Below are 20,213 nucleotides of genomic sequence, written 5' to 3'. Positions count from 1 at the left end.
ATACTTGCAATTGGGGCAAGGGGGTCATTACAACTTCTGTTTTCATTTTTTCATGTTTACGATCTTTTCAATGTTGACACTCCTTGGCAAATCAGTGGCATTCCTTCTCTGTCTCTGGACTGACAAGTCCTCCCGGCACGTAGCAACTAGACCCCTCAAAACAGGAGCCTTTTCTGAAGGCATGATTCCCTCACTGCAAGTTGTGATGCACTGCAACAAGAAAGCAAAGTCTGAGCTGACAAGAGCAGGGCAGTATTGTGAACCCTTCCAGTATGTTAGCGACCTGTTTTCGGTAACTTTAAAACACGCCAAAGTGTTAAGGTAAAACAGGCACTCCTCCTAGGACTGTGAGAGAAGACACAGAGGCAGGGTGAAGCCCACACATGTGCCCACCTCCCTGCATGGCTCCTCAGGAGATGGACCTGGGACCACCTTTCCCCCGGGTGTGCTTTAAAAGGAAAATGACCATGTTCTCCCTGCTGGGGCCCAGCTTTATTGCTGTGAGCGACAACGGCTATCGCAGCTGGGCTGTCAGGGAAATTAAGCAGAGGAACAGCTATTCTTGGCTTCTGCCCAGGCTCTGGTTGGGACAATTTTGGACACGGGCAAAGGCAACACTTGAGTTGTCTGTTGAGATCTTGCCATGGCATTGCAAGGCCTCCCGGGTCAGGATTGTTTACTGCAGTCAGTCAGAAACGTGGCAGGCTGCAGAAAGCCAAAACAAATTCGCTACAAAGCCATTTATTTATTTGACATAAATAAAAGCTAGACCCCATCCCTGGGAGAGTGGTGGCATTTTGCGGGTGAAGAAACGTGGGCTGAGAAAACCAGTGCATCTGTGCGAGTGAATGCAGCAGGTCAATAAGGCTGGGAATAGGAGCAAAAATCCCAGCTCCTAGGCCTGCATTTAATTACTGCTGCACAGCTTCACTGCGGACTTACCTGGTTTGTTTCCTTCTCAGACTGAAGCTCTCTTCCCATTCACGCGTCCTGCTTACACACACACCCCCACACCCACTTTTCCCCCTCTTTCTGTTCTTTATCCATCACAGATCTACCCTGACTGCCGTGAGCTGGATGGGATTTCTCCTTGTTCAATTCTGGTTTTCTAGGTGTGATGTCTTTGTGAATCCATGAGTTTGGAAGAGCTGACAGGAGCTCTGAAGTTACCCAAAATCAGCTATGTTGGGTAATATTTCCCTTGCTGGGTAGCCAGAGAATTGCTCACAAAGAGGTAAAAAAAGAGAAGGACTACATAATTTCTTACAAACAGTTGAGATGCTCACCTGAATTCTCGCTGGTGCCAGTGTGGTGAATTGCTTTAGAAGTCAAGAGTCTCGCAGCCAACCAGCTCTGAGCAATTATTTAATCCAGCTTGGAAATGGTCATGTTTTAGCTTTAACGGACTGAGAGAGGGAGGGATGGAGGACAGGACTCTTGCAGCAATTTTTGAAGCAGCCAGCGAGTAGGTGGGCTTCCCAGGAGCAGTGTCTAGGGTGGCAGGAGTCAAAGGGTCAGAAGAGAGTAGAAGGAGGTCTATGCATGAAAATGGGCTATTGGCAGGGCCTAAGGGTAGAAATGCTGACGAATATCCCTTATGCAATGAGTACAAAATTAATGCGCAAAAGAAATCAGCAGACCACAACCGTACAGCGTTAAGTGTTGTTCTGACAGCGTTCAGTAAATTCCTGCAGCGGGAACAGAGGGCAGCTGCCAACAGCCTCTTCAGGCAGGGCCTCACCACATCAACGACACCTGATTGCACTAGCAGGCGTAGCCATACCCATACGATTAGAGGAGATAGAAAAGGACACAGCGAGATGACACTAGATTTTTTTTGCATTAACCTTTTAATGCACTCAGCATTAGCGCTGGAAAAAGGCAGCCCCGAAGACTGCCTCTAGTCCCACTCCCTCCCTTCATCTCTCTGAACCTGTTAGTCTGGAAACAAGTTAATGGAGCAGGAGAAGCCCACAGCAGCAATTCTAATTGTCTTTTCTGCCTTTTGCCGCTTCAAAACAAACAGAAGGCCTGGCAGCATGCGACTGGAAAAGGGTATTACCCGCTGCCCTCAAGGAATAACTCAAGAACCTCTAAGATAATAGTGTGGACTTGTTTCTTATTAATTCCTCGCTCCAAGCTAGCTGTTGGGAGTCTTTAGGCCCACGTCTTAAGAGAAAGGCTGATGCTACTTGAAGAAAATTAACCAGCTGGCATTTAGAGAATGAACCTGCCCATGCAGCCTGTGGTCCCTCTTTACATTTGGTAACAAGCCGCCTTTCAGCTGCATGCTGACGTGGGAGCACCTTCTCCTTGCCTCCTATGGCATTAGGGTTCACTGCTGGACGATGGTACCAAAAGGGTTCAGGCAGCTTCAGGTAGTTGGCCGTATCTGTGACTATGCAAGCTGTGGCATGGAGATGCTGGGGAATGAGTACACAAACTAGGATGTTAACACTGATTTTGAGAAAAAAATTCTGTCTTACATTGTAACAATTTAAATTCACCTTCAAAAACCAGACGCAGAATATATTGACTTTTCAAATAATTTATTCAGATATATCACCAAATCATAAAAAGCCAATGCACTGTCCAGCAAAAAGCATCGATATATAAAACACGTTAACTCATTATCAGTAACACTAGAGTGTATCACTTATATTGAACCCAGTCTACCTCCTAATAAAGCCAAAGAAATTTTTGTCAGTGACTCCGTTAGCAGGAGGATTGGACTCAGGATTTTTATTTGCTAGGTGTTTACAAAGGGCTATATTAAAATGCTAGTAAAAAGCTTCCCTTTTGAGACTGTATCAAAATAATAAACCTCACTCCAATTCTGTTTTTGTCAAATGCATGCAATTAAAGCTCCAAATCAGCAGTCATTACACTGCAAAAGACCATACAAATCAAAAGAGATAATATATTCAAAGCAGACCAGGCTCTGCCCTCAGCTTGTGTGGACTGGCATGGCTCCAGCGTGGCTCACAAAGCTAAGCTATATACACCAGCGAAGGATCTGCCCCTCTACTGCTTTCAACGGTTAAACAAATTATGAAAAAGTGTTCGGTTTTGTCCCCAAATACCCATGATGCGGGGATCTCTTTAGCAGCATAACACAATGGTTAATCTAGACTCATATAAAGCTTTTCCCACACGGCTATAAGTAGAGACAGTATCTCATGAATACGTAAGCCACAGGACACACATTTCAGAGAGGCTGAAATGCTTTCAGGCTTTGCACTTGACTTATAAAGATCAGCTTCAGACCTTTGCAGGCGGTACCACATGAAAAAACCCAAAGCTTTTAAAACTACGGGTGTTAATGAGCTCCTTTCCAAAACGGCAGGTCTACAGAGATTTTTAAACGGCCCTTTCCTTCCCCACACAAGCTGCACAGGGCAAAGGGCCAGCTGTAGGGTATCTGGGTCTGCCAATGCGGAAAGAAGAGGTTTCCAAAGCAGCCCCTCCAAACCTGGTGGCAATGCCAGCGCCTTTACACTAGATATCTGCACACCTGACACAGGTAGCTCTCTCCAGAAGCCGAGTTTAGGCAACCACATGCTTCGAGGAGATGCTCTGCAGTTTGTGAAGCCACATCAGCAGGTTGGGGCTGAAATTGGTGTCAGCGCTGCCAGTGTAGGCACTGCCACGCTGGGTCCCTCACGTCACAGCCTGAAAGTCAAAATCCCTCATAGCAAATGCAGTAACGGTTCTCCCCACTACCTATTTCTATTCTGATTTATGTCACTCTCCTGTCCCTCTCAGCAGTCCTTGTCCCCAATAGGAAGAGAAATGAGAAATAAGGCCTGATCAGCTTGATGGCAATAAAACCCTCTGTGACATTTGAAGGAATATTTTTGGAGATTAAAGGATCCAGGGAAAGCAGATGTCAGTGGAACTGTTGATTTTTTTGTTGTTGTTGGTTTGTTTTGTTTGTAAACCTTCAAAAATTTCTTAGAAGTGTACTTCAGATCACAATATATTGATTTCTCAGTTGTGTAGCTTGGGCTGAAAAATAGCAATAGTTTTATTCAGAGAGTGTTTGACCAGAATTGCTCTCATGCCATCATTCTGTGCTGTCTGTAGACCCCAATGCAGTGGTCCTCCCCCTGGGAGGATGCTGTTCAGCACGGAGCTTCTTGGCATCGTGTAGCAAAAGGACTGCTGGCAACTCCAGAAGACTGTGGTTTAATGAGGCTATTGGCACCTTTTGAAGTCAAATGTTGAACACTGTTTTAACAATGATGGTTACAACTGTTGCAGCAGCCTGGAAAGTGGAAAGGGTTAACTGAGAAAATCAAGATCCAGTGTGCTGCGGGAAGATGTGCTGTATTTCAGACACAAACTATTGGACTTCACAGTGTTAACAGGGAAAAATAATTCCCTCTGTTGCCCGAGTGAGTTGGGGAAGAGTTCTGGACTGTGTTATATGGCATACCATGACAGATGATTTTCAAATGTTTCCCCGCCTTAAAATCTATGGTTTAAGATAGCTCTCATCTAAATCCACCAGCTTCCTCAAGGGACTGGTGGCATCAGCCTTGGGAACCTCCTAGAGTAACATGTCATTCAAATCAGGCCTGGCATATGTAAAGGGAAGGATTTGATGTCACACCTCAGAGAGCACAAGTGAGAAGAGGGAAAATCTGCCACATTTTTTCTTGCTTTTTGACAAAAGGTGAAGTTTGCCATAGGAACTCCAATTTTTCTCACAAGCATAAATACTCTTCAGAATCTATATACAAACTGGAGTCAAACTTGCCCAAATGTGAGGGGAAACAAGGGGAAAATAAAGTAGATACAGAGTAGTTTTGTCACACAACTGTTTGTTCACTTGTGTGAGAAATCACCCAGGAGGTCAACAGCAACGGTGACTCTTCATTCCCACCTCTGGCAGGTAGTCTCAACCCTCACTTTACAACATAATCAAGTGGAAAAGGGGAACAAAAGCTTCTCAAATTGGGTTTCCACCATATATAAATAATTGAAGCTATTTCAGTGAGCAGCTCTTCCTGCCAAGTACTTTGTCTCCTTCATAAACACCAGAACCACCAGGCTAAAACATTGTTACTTAGGAATTTCAAGCCATGTAGAAAATCTCCAGCAGGAGGATTTGAGGGGAACCCAGGACAACACCATGGTGGGAGCATTGTGTCTCCCAAGGCAGAGGGGGACCTGTGCCTTGTGGTTACCTGCCAGCGGGGAGGGCTGGGGAATGACCATTACAGGTGTAGAATCGTAGAATCACAGAATGTGTTGGGTTGGAAGGGACCTTTAAAGATCATCTAGTCCAACCCCCCTGCAGTAAGCATTTTAAGAAGGAGCTCATTGCTTCCTGCTCCCCACGTAAAATGCAGATTTTCAGGTAACATATAACCTTCCATGTCTAACAAATCACAGCTGCGGGCTTTTTGTTTTGGTGAGAAAAAGAAATAGGAAAAAAAACTACCCAAACCAAAATAAAATCATTATTTGACTAATCAAAAGCGCTATTCATACAGCACTTCTTGGGTGCCTATGCCCGATTTTTAGGGACAAGAACCTGACAGGAAGCTGATAAGAGTCAAATCCTAAATCTTTTAGCTATCTATGAAAATAGGATTTAGACTCTTACATGGATTCAGTTCTTTTGATTATTGTGTGCAATACCAGTTCAAGCAGTTCGAGCAGTTAGAGCAGCTATGAGAGGTAGAAAAGTTTAAGCACTCAGGTGAACACATTCACGTTTATCTATGTTTGCAATAGCAATTCAATTACACTCTTTGGCATGGACAAGAGAAACTAAAGAGAAAGCATTGCTGTGTAAATACTCTTCCCAATAACAGAATGGAAAGACGCTCTCAATTACGTGCCTGCACTGAAACAAGCAGTACTTGCTATATATTAAGTAAATTACTGTCTAACCTCTCAGAAACAAATGCTAGGTTTTCTGAGAGAGTGCAGTTGTGTTTTTCCCTTCTACATCAGGAGTACATCAAAGCGCTGTCTTCCATGCAGCTCTTATCTTCATAAATTATTGCGTATAATTTTGTCATTTCGAAAAATTTTTTAAAAATTTTAGATGTGTGTCTGAGAATACTAAAATAGAGCTCAGGTTAGTTTTCCTCTTTCTTACAGAGGACAAAAATAGAAACATGCACTTCAAGACATTAGGACCATGAACAGAAATAATTCTAAAACAATTTCAGTGCACATGACAGCATATGAGCATGCAGGTGTGGAAACTAGCCAGGCAAAATCTGCCTCTCTTCCCAGATTGCCTAAACATAAGGAAAGGACATTCATGGTCTCCAAAGCAAACATTCCACTGAGATAAAAATGGGCTATTTCCATCAGCAAAGGAAATGGTCTGAGGCACAAATTTAGGATCTGGATACAGACAGGATTCCCATTAGCTCAAGGATGTTCACACCCAGGCCATTGATTTGGAAGAAAAGACAAAAGTGTTGTGAAAATCCACATTGGCTTGTCACAAAATGCCCTAAGTCTTGCTAGTATGAATGACTGTCTGGAGTTTTGTTAAATTTATCATTTAAATAGTAAATGTGATTTTACATGCAATATGTTTGAGGTGGGGGGCTTTGGAGAAAGGAGATGATAAAAGCTACATTCACCCAAACACCAGGTTTACGTGTACTTTCTTGCACATGCAGCCAACATCCATTCTGAATTTTGGTCTCCAACCATCAGCCTAAGGGCTAAGTTGTATGAGGTGCAAACAATTGAGATTGGACCAATAAGCAACAAAGACAAAAAGATTCTGGAGGACAAATGTAGGTGAAGCACGGCTTTGTATCTCACTGATGAGAGCCTTCAGGTGTCGAGGGCAATCCTGTGTGTCCTCCCTCAACTACTCATGCATTTCACATGCAACAACCTTTGCACTTAGAAACTGCAAAGTCCTCAAACCAGGAATCAGTTTGTCCAGTCTAGCTCTCCATTTCAGGGAATGACACAGCCTAGGGATTTCTAACCCACTATTTACATTGGGGATTTAGAAGAAAAGAAAATACAGGACAAGTGCATGTTTTACTAAGTAAGATGACTTTTCAGGTTGCTTTAAATACAAAGGGTTAGATTCTCAGACACCATAAATCAGCTTAGCCCTTCTGTCCCTCAAGAGCTACACACTAACTTGCTGCACCAAAGATCTGCTTGAGCTTCTCCAACAATTAAGACAATACATAAGTTTTCAAACGAATTCTCACATCTAAACTCCTGTTACTAAATAACTGTATTCTAAATACATCTTTTTTACCCTTTGTCACCTGACCTTTTCTAAAAGGAAATAAATTACTGTTTACAAAAAGACATGCTGGCGGTTTAGAGCCAAAATACTGTACTGTGTTGCAGAAGACAATCAAAGGATTGACACTCCTATCAAAGTATGTTGTGTTTCTCGCCTTCATGTCTGTATTTTAAGTTAACTAATAACAGGAACATGTGCATGCCAGGGTCACCGGTCATTTAGGAGTCCATGGTGCAGAATTCCTGAATCAGGGGAAAAGTACCCCTTGCTCATGCAATATAACTGTAAAGTGTGTGCTTCTGTTCCTTTCAGCTCTGCGTCCATCCTGAATGCTACATAGGTTAAATCAACAGCGTTTGGTGTTGACGAGGGAAGGCCTTGAAGGGAAATGTGACTCTCTGTTCCCAACAGGACTAATACAGGCTAACATCAGGACATTAACCAGGGACAGGGGAGAAGTTAAAACATGTGCAAACCCCCATTAGAAACCCATCTCAGCCCTTGGGAAACTGTGCACTGGCCAGTGCCTTCCTACTCCGCTCACATCACATCCATATCTACCTCTGGCTATCATAACCTCTGTATCATTGCACAGATCCTAATATTAAGTAAGAAAAAGGCAGTGTAGAAAGTTAAGGCAACCTAACAACCACTCCGACCTGAGCTGCCTGTTAAAAGCATATATCCATATATATATTCATGGAAGAGCAGTGGAATTATTTCTGGCATATATCTGCATACATCGTACATACACACATACACCACCTCCCTGACACCGAGTACTTTCATGACAAGGTCTATATACTCCCGTATCCATCACTAGTTATTAAAACAAACAGTTTTCTAAGGGACCAGAGACACATTGCCATAGTATGCACATGTCCTTCAGCTTTTAAAGTAAATCATCATGTTCTTATTTTTATGATTACTATTGAAAGTTCACAGCTGAAAGATGCCTCATGAGTGTATGGAATAAGAAGTTATGAGCATTTGTGCCCTCATGAGGAAATTTTATGCCAAAAAAATGGCTTAAATTTTTTCTCCATTATAAAATAATGGAGAATATAAAATAATAATAAACACCGTTGATCTAAAAGCTCAGGTGACACTTGTTAGCTCAGACTTTTCTAACCCAATGTGGACTGCTGGCAGGGAATTGGCAGGGAAATTAATCACAGATGGTAGCCAGGATGCGGGGAATATATTCGATATAGCAGAATTATTGTGTGGCGACACCCTGGTGCCTCAGAAAGGAACATCCAGTTGCATTCGACCAAGTAAGTCTCTCCCTGTGTTACTAGCAATTTTCACAGGCCAAAACCTTTTGATTGTGGTTTTAGCATCACAGGGAACATGGTGCCTAAACAACTGCATCTCACATTCTCCCCCAGAATGGCTCACAGCTTTGCGACAGGCAGCAGCCGGAGGGGCCGCATGGGCAAAAGCCACAAAGCTTTTTCACCTTTCACCCTGTAACAATAAATAAGTACACGTATAAATACCACACAGGGTTCTAGTTCTTTGAATAAAACTCTTGCTGCAGTGTTCCTAGAGGCCTGCTTTTGAAGATGGCAAATTGAAGAAGGCATTGAAATACAGCAGAAATGCAACATTTGACTCAGAGAAACTCCTACTGCAGCCACGCTGCACTGGTTGGCAATGGATGACTAAAAGCAGTGGTCAGAAAAGTGCAAAAGAGAGATGCATGTGAGAGAAAGCACAGGTTTGTGTGTATAAATAATACCACTATTTTAGCACATTTTCAGCCTGGCATCACCAGCTTGGCCTGAGTGTCCAAGCTCTAGGAGAAGAGGTTGCAGAAAGCTAAACGCAAACAAAAAAGCACAACTGGTTCCAATAACCGGGTGTTGCACGATACCCTTCCTCCCCTTGAGTCAGCCAGCGAGCTTCTCACTATATCCTTTGCCTTCTCACCTGCCCAGGGGCTTCCTTCAAAATTAGTTTTGCTTCTAAGCATCACTGATGTTTGCAAGCTGGGTGACAGCCTCACCCCACCTGGTCAAGTGAGGGTGGCTGAGGAAAAGAGACTGGGATGTGTGTGGGACTCAAAGAAGAGCCTCAGCTTCTTTTCAGTTTACATGCCAACTCCAACAGCCAAGATGCTTGCGTTCATGGGCACTGAAATGCAACTGGGGTTATAAGGATTCACCCAGGTAAATGAATTAGAGAGGCTAAGCTCTTATGCCAAAGTTAATGGGTGAGTCTGCACATGTACTTGTGTTGGGCTGGACTTTCCAAAGGCTGAAGTATTTTGTTCCTATTGGCTTTTACTTGGAGGTGGGATCTTGGCTGCCCCAGGTGCTTTAAAGATCCCACTTTTTGTCTATTGAGCTGCAGAGCAATGAAGATAGTGTCAGGGAGACGGTCAGGGAGACAAATGCTAGTGAAAGTACTAACCACAAACGTCAACAAGAGTAGAAACCCCAGGACCAGTGTTTCCCACTTCTTATGGAAGTGGAAAGGAGGAAAAGACTCCAAGACAGGAGAAAAGAGAGGTAGAAGAGAGTATCAGCTCCAGACAACCTCACCGAAGTGCAGCATCTTCTTCCTCCTCAGAACCAGAGACAAGGCTTGAGCCCTCGTATCTCAGAGCAAGGTTGAGGAGGAGACACTTGTTATCTCCTGCCCCCCTGGTTCTCCAAAGCCCCAGGCAAGACCAGGAACAGTGGTCCCAACCCACATGTTACTTCAGCCTAAGCCTGATCTGGCACATACATAAAATATATTATATAAAGCAGCAGCATGGTTCCACGTGAGGAGTAAGGCATGCACTGAAGTAGTTTGTGGGAAGAGACATGATTGCTGAATCTTAAATTCAAAGTGAGAGTAGAAGGAGAAGTAGTGTCTTTTGTAGTTGGAGAAACAACTGGGGAAATATAGGAAGCAGGCTAGCTTTCAGCACCCAAGCCCTTCTTCAGGGTATGAAGAGGAAGGTCGTGCCCTGGAAAAGGGCTTAGTTACCTGCAAGAGTGTATCTCTTATTAGACCAAACAAACAAAAAAATGCACTCCAACAGTCCTGATCTCTGAGTTTTAAATTGGTATTAACTAACTCGATCTCCAATTCCCCCTTCAGGAACTCCTTCTTTGATGTCAATTCACAACTGCAAAAAAAAGCCACTGCTGTAAAGCTTTCAGGGGAATTGCATTCCCTTGTGGGCAGAAATCATGATGAAAAACGAGATCTCTCTACAGATAGCTGTGGCCAGCTGGGTCTATAAACAATGTTCACAGGACCAGCTCACTGCTTACAGCCCATGGAGGGTTTTTTCCCCTAAACCTATGGGAATTTGGCTATTAAATGTAACGTCAGATTTTATGCCCTAAATGCTTACAAATTCAGGGATTTGTTCTGCCTTCAAATTCTGTTTCAACCAAACGCTTAAGCAGGTACTTAACTTCAAGAACCAGCTCATCCCCAGAAGACAACAGTAAATCTGGCTGTGCTAGCTGCAGGCTTGAGCTCTGAAGCCTGCTCTCTTCTCTCCCCAGCCGCCTTATTTACCAGGCAATATAGATATGCATGGTTTGCACTCATGCTGCAATAATTTGAGTCTCAACTCAAAAACAGCTGCCACGGGCACTGTCTGTAATCACAAACATTCTTTTTCAAACTAAACTGAACTTCTTGCTGAAGTTTTCTGCTGAATTGGGATCTTCTGTGTAATGTGTGCACAGGGATAGCTGCTTGGTTGTAGTACAACTTTACTTCTCTGCCATGCACATCCCACACTCATCAGAGCGACCCTCCTTAATTACCGGATCCACTCATCTCAACCATCCACCTTATTAGATGAAGCACTAGCCAAGAAAAACTGAACGCAACAATAAAGTCATTAGTGAGCTTTATGAAAATAACAGTTCTCCCTTTTCACAGCAAAATTTGTCAGCCTTGGAACTCCTGCCCATGACTGGGGAGAACAGACCCATTCAACACTGAACTGCCTATAAAATAACTCAGCTGTTCAAGCTCCTTGCTATGTTCATAGATATATAGAGATACCTACAATGCAAATGTTTACAGTAATTTTCCACACCCTATATGAAATAAATATCACAAGTAAATTCTAATACTCAAAACTGAATAGTATGCAGTGTTAGGGACCAAGTTACATTTTATAAATGCACAAGCATTAATACTACCTACTGAGCCTAATTTCTTAGAATGCAAGCCTCAGCAATTGCTAGCTACACTACACTTCAGTAGTCATAATAACTATTGGTCATGCCAAAATCTAGAAAAAAACAAAACCACAAAAATCCTCCACCATCTTTCCAAATGATAAACAGTTTTTGACAGGTAATGTAATAATTTAGTGGTTTCATGAAATTCATTAACACGTCCAATATTATATATCAAGTCTGGAACACAGGTCTCTATGTTCTACATGAAATCAGAATCAGAGCAGGAGCAGCAGGTTTGTCAGCACTGTGTCCACACATAGCAAAAGCAGAGACAGCAAGAGCCTGTACCTGGACCAGAGCTGCAATTACCCAGAATGAAGTGAGAATAGACGCGGCTTTACTGGGAAAAGGGAGGAGAGGGAAAGGAGAGGGACTGGACCCACCCCCAGTTACAACCGTTGTTGCAGAATAGTTTGAAGAAATAGCCTTAGCTCTGTAGCCTGGTCTTGCCAGCACAAGTCCGCAAAAACAACACCCTTCCCCAAAAGTCAGTGACAGCACGTAGGAGCTCATCTGGCAAGAGCAGGTTACAGATTGTGCCGGGCAGGACAGAAAGTTTACTGTGCCAACGGCACATGGGGCCATTCGTTCTCTGTATCCTAATAAAAGTATTTCTACCAACAATTTCTCATGGAGGAAGTGGGTGATTCACAAGTACATCTCCCTTCAGGAAAGAAAAGATCTCACACACTCAATACCCTGACTCAATTTCAGCTCACGCTACTGAATAATAAAATCTAGATCCTGCCCTGGAAATTTGCTTACACTTTAGATCATGCCACTTTTCTCATCTTGCAAAGAGGTTCGTGAAGAGGATCTTCCTAGTAACAGCTCCTTCTCATGGATCAGGCTATCTAGCAGGTCCTCCTGTCTGTAGTTGTGATAAACCTTCAGGAAAGCCAGAATGGTAATTCCCAGCCAAGTCAGCCAGGCAGCCCAGAGACCAAACTAGAGAAGAAAGAAATTATAAAGAGGTTAGTACTGTATTGTAAAAACAAAGTCAACCGTCCAGGTGAATGTCAAAATCTCAGCTGGACCAAAACCCATGAAGTCACACCAAATCATACCCGGTGAAATCCTGGCCCTACTGTTCCTCAACTCTGTCAAGCTATTCCTGGCTGAAAAGGAAAAACTCTTTATGTATTAGAAAAACTGAAGCAAAAATGCACTAAGCACAGTAACGAAAAAAACAAATCTGTAAAATACAGGTGCATTCGTTGAACTTTCCATATCTGACATTCTGGCCAGCCCAAAATTCTTTGTTTACTTTAGTACTGCAATATGTTTTAAGACATTTTGGAAAACTTCCTTCCCAAGTCCTTTGGGCTTCCCACTGCCCCTGGAGAAGTACAAATTTTAAGGTATTTCTATTCAAAATGCAGTTGATAAAATCTTACTGATTGAATGTTACACTCCGTGGTAACTGGGTCACATTAGAATGAACACAGAGAGCAAGAGAAATCTACTCCAATCCATTCAAGTTACTGGTGGCTCATTTACACCTGGCATGAGATACCTGGGTTTAAAGTCTCAGATTACATGCTCAGATTACACTAATTTAACTTAATAGTTATGTTAACTTCATAGAAATAATTACACTTTGATTCATACAGGTACTTGAACATTGGCCTCCCCATCTCAGAGGACACTCATTTGTAGTAAGGCTTTCTGGCAGAAATTCCATTTTAATTCTATGATGCCTTTAGCAAAGAAACATTAATAGAATCCCTGTATTTCATTTTTGACATACTGCATTTTTTATTAAAAATACACAATTTAATCACTTCCAGACAGTAATAACAGCTGTTTACTCTAATAGCCAATTTAGATAAGAAAGGACTAGCATTTTTTTAAGGGAATTTATGTTCCTATCCCTATCTAAATGAAAGCAATCTTTAACTATTTTCAATGGTCCAATATTTACACAGGCTCAGGTGATCTCAGACAAATTCATGGAAATCAAACCTAACAGCCCCATGACCTGGTGGAAGTCAGACATTATTCTGAACAGCAATGAAGGGCTCCAGGACACCAGGGCATTGCAACATTTGCACAGGTCATCCTTTGGAGAAACTATATATTTTCCACCATGAGTAACCACATCAGTGGCAGAGTTAGGTTTTGACATGTCCACATTCAAAACTATCTATTTTGAATATAAAATGCAAATGTGCCCATCACTATTATTCTGATTCAGCACTTGCTGAAGTCAGTGGAAACATTCCCATTGATTTCAGAGGATGGTAGTTCAGATCCAGCAATCCCAGATCAATGAGCAAATGGCAAATGAACTGGAATAGAACCATGACCTAGTCCAACCTACCTGTGCAATAGCAAACTGGTCGTAGAAAGCAGAGTTTTCTAAGTTCAGTTCAAGATCTATATCCTGTAACTCTTCACAGCTACCCAAGGAAGGCATTTGTAGGGGAAAAAAAAATATTATTTCAGAGATTCCAAACAGGCAAACCAAACACAAAGTGAAGCAATATCTTAAATGTGTTTCATACAGTCACAACGGCATGTTCTATCAAAAGATATTTAAGCTATTGCAGTAACGAGGTTGCTTGACAATCTTCTCTAAAACTAGGCTAAAAGAGGCATGTGATTACTTTTAAAAAAAAAAAAAGTATAATTATGTAAGTGATAATACCAATCTTCCATAAGTAGAACCATAATAGTGATTATGAAAACAGTATACTTAAAACCCTCTTCTCCCGCTGCCCCCAAGCCTCCCACATACACGCATCTGGCATCACCCCAGGTTGGTTGCTTCACCCCTCAACGAAACAAAGTGTATGAGCCTCCGTTACCTTTTGACTTCATCAGGGAAAGCCTCAGAAGAAGGGATTGTGTGGGTGTTTTTGTTTCGGATGCTCCAGCAAGGAGATGAGACTCTGATGGTAAGATAGAGGCTGCCTACAGATTTTACAAATAACTTGGACTTTTACTGGTGTGAAAAAAATCCCAGGATTTTGAGGTTGTCTTTCTATCTCTTGGTTGATTTCTGCAGCCTCTTCTCTCTCCTTTTCAGTGCTGTCGGTCATCTTGGGTTCTTATCCGAATATTCGATTAGACGTTTTTTTGTAACTGAATTTTTAACCGAATATTCGAATAATTCGATTAATCGTTGCAGCCCTAAACAGAACATGTACTATGGCATTTTACAACATATGACAATGTGCAACATAAATGTATGCTTTAAGTAGTACGTTTATTCAATATCATATGACATAAAATGTCAACTTTTCTTCTCTCTTCATTTTTATTTCTTTGATAGGGAAAAATCTGCCTCAACTTATCATGTTTCCTGTAAGGAGCATAAGCATTGTGGGATACAGTTGTAAACCATTTTAGGAGCTCTACATTTTGTGCGCTGTAAGGAAGTATCAGCCGTCTGTACTTTGCGCTTACAAAGTATTTTTCATTCTGCGGCTCTCAGGGCATCCACAGCACCACTATGAGGCCAGCATCTTTATACCAAATTTTGGATGACGTCGTGGCACAGGCAGGATGAGTGACTTGCCTGGTGTCACACAGTGGGACGGTGGCAGAGCCAGGACAGCAAGCCAGGAGCCCTGACTCCCAGTCCCCTGCCCTGCTCACAAGACCACACTCCCCCCATTCTCAGAGCATTTCCAAATCTAGCTCTCCTTTGGAAATAAAAACTTTTAAACTAATGGATTTCTTTTGCATATGATCGTGATGCACGATCTCTTAAAGGGACCATGAAACACCATGGAAAAGTAATTTTCTTTGTGGGGTACTGAATGCAAAAAAAAAGTTTGATTTGCTTTTTTTTGTTCCAGAGGAAAAAAGTCTGGATTTCCACATTACAAACGCTTTCTCCCCCTTGCTCACCTTGCGTGTAATAACTACAGTTTGTTATACCGTTGTTCATTTGTGCATGTATAAAAAAAAAAAGGAAGAAAATGTATTTTTCAATACTAACCTATTTGGCATGCTTCCTTTTTCAGTAATTGCATCACACCACATGTTAAATCCTACACTCACTATAGTGCTAGCAATAAACGTGATAAACACCACAAAGACGCTGATCAGCAGATTCAGGAAGGCATAAAAGAAAGAGCTGCAATAAAAGGGAAGAAAAATGTAACTCATAAACAGCTGAAACACAACATCAGCAATCTCTCTAAGCAGCATACACTGGGCACAAAGATATCACTTTCCATTTGAAACACATCTGCTTTAATTAAGAACACCTAATACATTGAAAAACTATGGATTATGATTTTGAGTCACATTATCTTCATTTGTGATTGCTTTTGGGTTTGGTTTTGCTTTTTTTTTTTTTTTTCACCATAAGAGGATGGCGCTTTAAATCATAAATACTAAGTGGTGATTGTTCATACACAGCATGACTTTCATTAGCTGTAATGATGAAAATCACCATTGTTAAAATAAATGTCATTAGCTCAAATTATATAGTAACTGGAGCTAAAATTATTTCATGACTAAAGTGATAATTGGGACAAAAATTGCCTGGGAGAGGGAAACTAAAAATAAAACAACACAGTACTGATAGCCATAATCATTTTAAGCAATGTAACACAAGGTACTGCCACCACAGGACACGAATCTCAGTTTTATGGGTAATTTGCAGAGCAGGCCAGCTTCTCCTGGGATTTCTCTGACTTTGGTGTCAGTATGTTATTTCTGCCCGATGAACGTCTATTTACCTCAGCCCCATTAAGTCTACCCAAACAGAGCCAGCCCTAGGCACATGCTGTGTTTGGAGTGGGATGGGGTGGGATCCTTACAGAGGTGCCATAAGGCTAAGGAATCGTCCACTCATCTTCCAACCTCACTGCTTAACTCTCCCCCATAGTTCTAGTTAGTAAAAACTTTCTATTCCTTTTCTCATTCACCTGACCAAGTCCTTTGCTATGTGAAACTCTTCCAGGCAGCACTTAGAAAGTCTCATTATCTAAAAACTGAACTTCTACTCTAGGTTGGAGAAAGACTGGCAGCTCCAGGAGACAGGTCATACTATTCAGGCTAGGTGGTAAGGATGAATATGACAAATTGCCAACCTTCATTATGCTGGGGATAGAAGGAGTGTACTCACGCCAAAGAACAAAAAACAGTAGTTTCTTTTCTCTGGTAGCTCATTGAATGAAAAACCAAGAGGTTTTTTTGAGTCGGTATTTGAATTCTGTTCTGGACTGGTCGATCCTAATTTGTACAGGTTATTCATCGTGAGACATATGTAACCTTGGGAGGGTTTCTTTAAAATGTGATGAGGAAACAATTACTGGTGGGCTTAGGATGTTTATTCCTGGGTTGATGTGGCTTTAGAGGGGCTGTCTAGGTTCTCTCCAAAGTGACATTCATCCCATTCCAACACTGATAGAAAAGAAGTGAAATAAACCACCTTCCAGAAGTGCCCTTACAGACTGTAGTGGGAGCTGGATGCCAGGACATCTTACTTCTAGATGAACATTGAGATGAATCCTATTCCTGTCGTTTGGCTTCGCAGGACTTGGTGGACACAGAGTGGTGGGGTCACCGTATAGCAAAGGGAGCTAGTATGAGCACACGACGGTTTTGGAGGTTCACTGTCCCTGACCTGACTTCAAATCTAGCCTGGATTTCATTTCAAGTGTCGCGAGACCCATATCCCCTGTGTGCACCAGTGCATGGTACGCTGGCCTGAGAGGCAGAAAAGACTTGAGCTATCCACTGAATAAAAAAAAAAGTTGACACCAGATTTAGTAATACCTATGAAAAGGAACAGCTTGCTGGAGCATTCAGTGGATCATCACCAGCCCAGGACCTCTAGTCCTCCCTCTACTTCCTACCTTGCAGCACAAGGTCCAAAATCAGGCCTCAGTGTTGCACCTGATTTGCCCTGGGCAAGCAGTAACCATCACTGTGTGGTGGAGGTTCCTCAGGCCAGGGCATCCTGGTACAGAACTGTGCTGTACAGAACTCTCACCTATTTTTCTCCTTAGATCAGTATTTCAAGCTACACGTTCCAGATTGAGTGGATGCCCTGTAGCAATAAATGCGTGCACTCAAAGTAGAAGTCACTTTGCAGTCCTAGCGGTGAAGTATCCGAGCTGGATCTCTACCTTTCAGCTGAGCTGAACAGTCCCGGGCCCAGAGCACGGCTGGTAGCCAGCGCTCGCTTTTCCTACTCCTGCAGGCAACTCGAGCTCCGTTTGTCCCTGAGGCAATGGGCGATGAGACCCTTTTAAGAAGGATTTTTAGTAGTCCTAACTACCTGACAGCAATCATCCAAAGCCGTTGCACATGAAGACTGGCCACCTTGCTAGGAGGCACAGGGTGCTAACTCTGACTGCCTCAGGCCAACTCCTCCAGAGCTGGCCCAGCAGCGGTGGCCCTGCTCAATGAGGATCAGCAGCGATGTCGTTCTGGTTCTTCCTCAGTTGCCTCTAATCAGAAATGGGCAGTAGCATTTATGGTGAGGAGCTTGCATTTATCTCTCCAGGCAAACAGACCTTTTTTCACGCCCATCTGAAATGTTAACAAATAGCTGACTAAAATCAGAACAGCGGTAGGTCTGGTACAGGATGGACCTTCCTTCTTTAGGAAACTGCTGGTTTCCAGCAGCTTCCCTCTCGTCCCGTTTTACCCTTCTGTGATGCTCTACGGCTGTCTCATCCTGCCAACTCGCTCTGTCCTTCCTCCCCACCACCCCCCAGCCTTCTGCCTCCTTTGGTGCCTGGAACAATTGTGAACAGTGTTATACAACTGCTAACGCTCAGCCCAAAGGAGACTGCACGCCACTCTTAAAAGGACAGTTTTCAGGGGCCTGCCCAAAAAGTTTTGAACTAAAAAGGCACTTTTGGAAGCAGGCCAAACATCTGATCCAATTTTCACTATTACAAGGTTTTTTACTGCTGGTTTCTTCCAAAAGTTAACTAGTTCTGAACTGCAAAACTGGAAAAAGCATCTAGATTCAACTAATCCTCTATAGATATTTGATCACCTGAGGAAGATGCGTTCAAATGTATTAAGTACATGGGTATGTTTAGAACTTGTAAGGTAAGTTCTAAGATGGAAATGAGTTTCTAGTCTGTACTTACTATAGCATGGTTTAGTATTGGACAGCTTGAGAGTGGTTGGAAAGAGCCAGAGAGACAACACTGCTATCCAGTGCCCAATGTTAACAACATCAGGGTGTTGTACAAGCCCAAATGTGCCTAACAGCCACTGACCCAAGAAACCTCAAGTCCAAATAGACATGGAAATGAGTGATTTACCCTTGGCGTGGTCCCTAAACGTGGGAAAATGGCCTTCCTAGTCTAGCCAACAACAAAGGTGTGCTCCTGCCTGCCCACCTCTGTGCAGCTGGATGCTTGGAGGGCCCTGGCCCCATGGCACCCCCTGGCTGGGTTACCTGTGCCAGGGGCTCTACCCAAGGTGGCAGGATAGGCCACCAGAGAGCCAAGCACAATGCTCCCGAGCTGCTGCCTGGACCACCTGGGTCCTGGCAGAGCTGGGCTGTTCCTGCTGGGCTCTGATGGCCCTGGGTTTGTCTGCGCACAGTAACCAGCTGCCAGTGCAGCCCTGTGGCTGCTGCAGGGACCGCTCGGCACTGCTCTCGTGTCGTAACCAAGCAATAGTTGTTCTCCGCAGTAGTTGCCATGTCCATCAAGAAAGCAGGATAAAAATAGAGGGGGACCACCAACTGCTCCCTTCTGCCCCCTCCCACACACAGCTGTGTTGTTTCAAGGTTTTTGACATCCCCAGTGCACATCTGGGGAAGGCCCCCCTTTGCAGGGGCATGTAGTGGGACCATGGTCAGGAGGCACCTGCGAGCCCCAGCCTCCAGCATCGCCCCATGGTCCCCAGCACCCCCCGTGCCCACCACAGCAGAGATGTGGGCAGATGCGGCTCCCAGATTGCCAAAGGGCAGCAGGCGCACAGCAGTGAGTCTGGCCCCCCACCCCAAACCCCCGCAGGGGGGCATCCTCCAGAGAGGGCCCTGGGCACAGGTGGGGGTGTACATGGTGTGTGTGCAGACAGACACAGGCAATACACCGCCTCACCCCAAACCCCTCCGGGGGGAACAGGATGATCTGGATGGTGCAAAGCCCAATGCTTCACCCCCAGGCTGCTCTCACTTGCCCCAGCATGCGGAAGGGATGGGCACCCCCTGCCCAGCCCAGGGGTACTTACTCCTCGTGCCCTTTGCAGAGGAAGAAGAGGGTCCTCCAGGCCTGCACAGTGGCCAGCAGCAGGGAGAGGAGCCCGGTGAAGATGCTGAAGCGGCAGGCAGCCTCGGGCCCCCACTCCTGCACGGTGAAGCGCTGCTTCTCCACCGTCAGGTTGGCGTTGAGCCACATGCCCTCCGTGAAGAGCAGGCACCGGCCGTGGAAGTCGTTGCCATTCTCAGAGAGTGGCACCACCACGATGAAGCTGAAGAGGAAGGCCAGGAAGTAGCAGATGCACTGAGCGAAGAGGAAATTGCTGAGCGCCATGTCCGCGGCTCTGTGCAGGCAGAGGGAGGGAAGGAGGGAGGGATGGAGGGAGGGATGCAGGAGGGAGGGATGCAGGAGGCAGGGATGCAGGAGGCAAGGATGCAGGAGGGAGGGATGCGGAGTGGGAGGTGGGGGAGGATGGAGGGATGAAGGGAGGAAGCCTGCAGCAGCAGGGGGTGGGGAGGGAGGATGCGCAGTGCAATGCAATGCAATGCAATGCCTCCTCCAGACACGGCTGCTGCCTCTCCCGCGGCCCGAGCTGCCCCCGCCAATGGCTTCAGGGCTTGACGG

The 20,213-nt window shown here is 44.1% G+C and overlaps 1 protein-coding gene across 1 annotated transcript; it reads right to left on the bottom strand.

The window, feature by feature from the left end:
• Nucleotides 1–2,532: 2,532 nt before the first annotated feature.
• Nucleotides 2,533–20,084, bottom strand: TMEM179 (transmembrane protein 179). The gene is made up of 5 exons (XM_074583844.1): nucleotides 19,621–20,084; nucleotides 15,404–15,541; nucleotides 13,778–13,856; nucleotides 12,220–12,402; nucleotides 2,533–4,267 (listed from the first exon to the last, which is right to left on the bottom strand). Exons 1-4 carry the CDS (start codon nucleotides 19,920–19,922, stop codon nucleotides 12,223–12,225), a joined length of 699 nt encoding a protein of 232 aa, XP_074439945.1. The 5' UTR covers nucleotides 19,923–20,084; the 3' UTR covers nucleotides 2,533–4,267; nucleotides 12,220–12,222.
• Nucleotides 20,085–20,213: the final 129 nt, after the last annotated feature.

This window comes from Larus michahellis, chromosome 4 (assembly GCF_964199755.1).
Source record: "Larus michahellis chromosome 4, bLarMic1.1, whole genome shotgun sequence".
In the NCBI taxonomy this organism is placed as follows: Eukaryota; Metazoa; Chordata; class Aves; order Charadriiformes; family Laridae; genus Larus; species Larus michahellis.
Note: the sequence above shows the minus strand (reverse complement) of the source record. Positions and strands in the feature narration are given on the sequence as shown.

Bases quoted from the DNA above. Each gene is read 5' to 3' on its own strand.
- TMEM179 (XM_074583844.1), bottom strand. From the start codon at position 19,922: ATGGCGCTCAGCAATTTCCTCTTCGCTCAGTGCATCTGCTACTTCCTG. The intron at 15,542-19,620 runs GTAAGTACCCCT...CTTTTATTGCAG, and splicing joins CTCTGCAAAGGGCACGAGGA to CTCTTTCTTTTATGCCTTCC. The intron at 12,403-13,777 runs GTAGGTTGGACT...TTTCTTCTCTAG, and splicing joins ACCAGTTTGCTATTGCACAG to TTTGGTCTCTGGGCTGCCTG.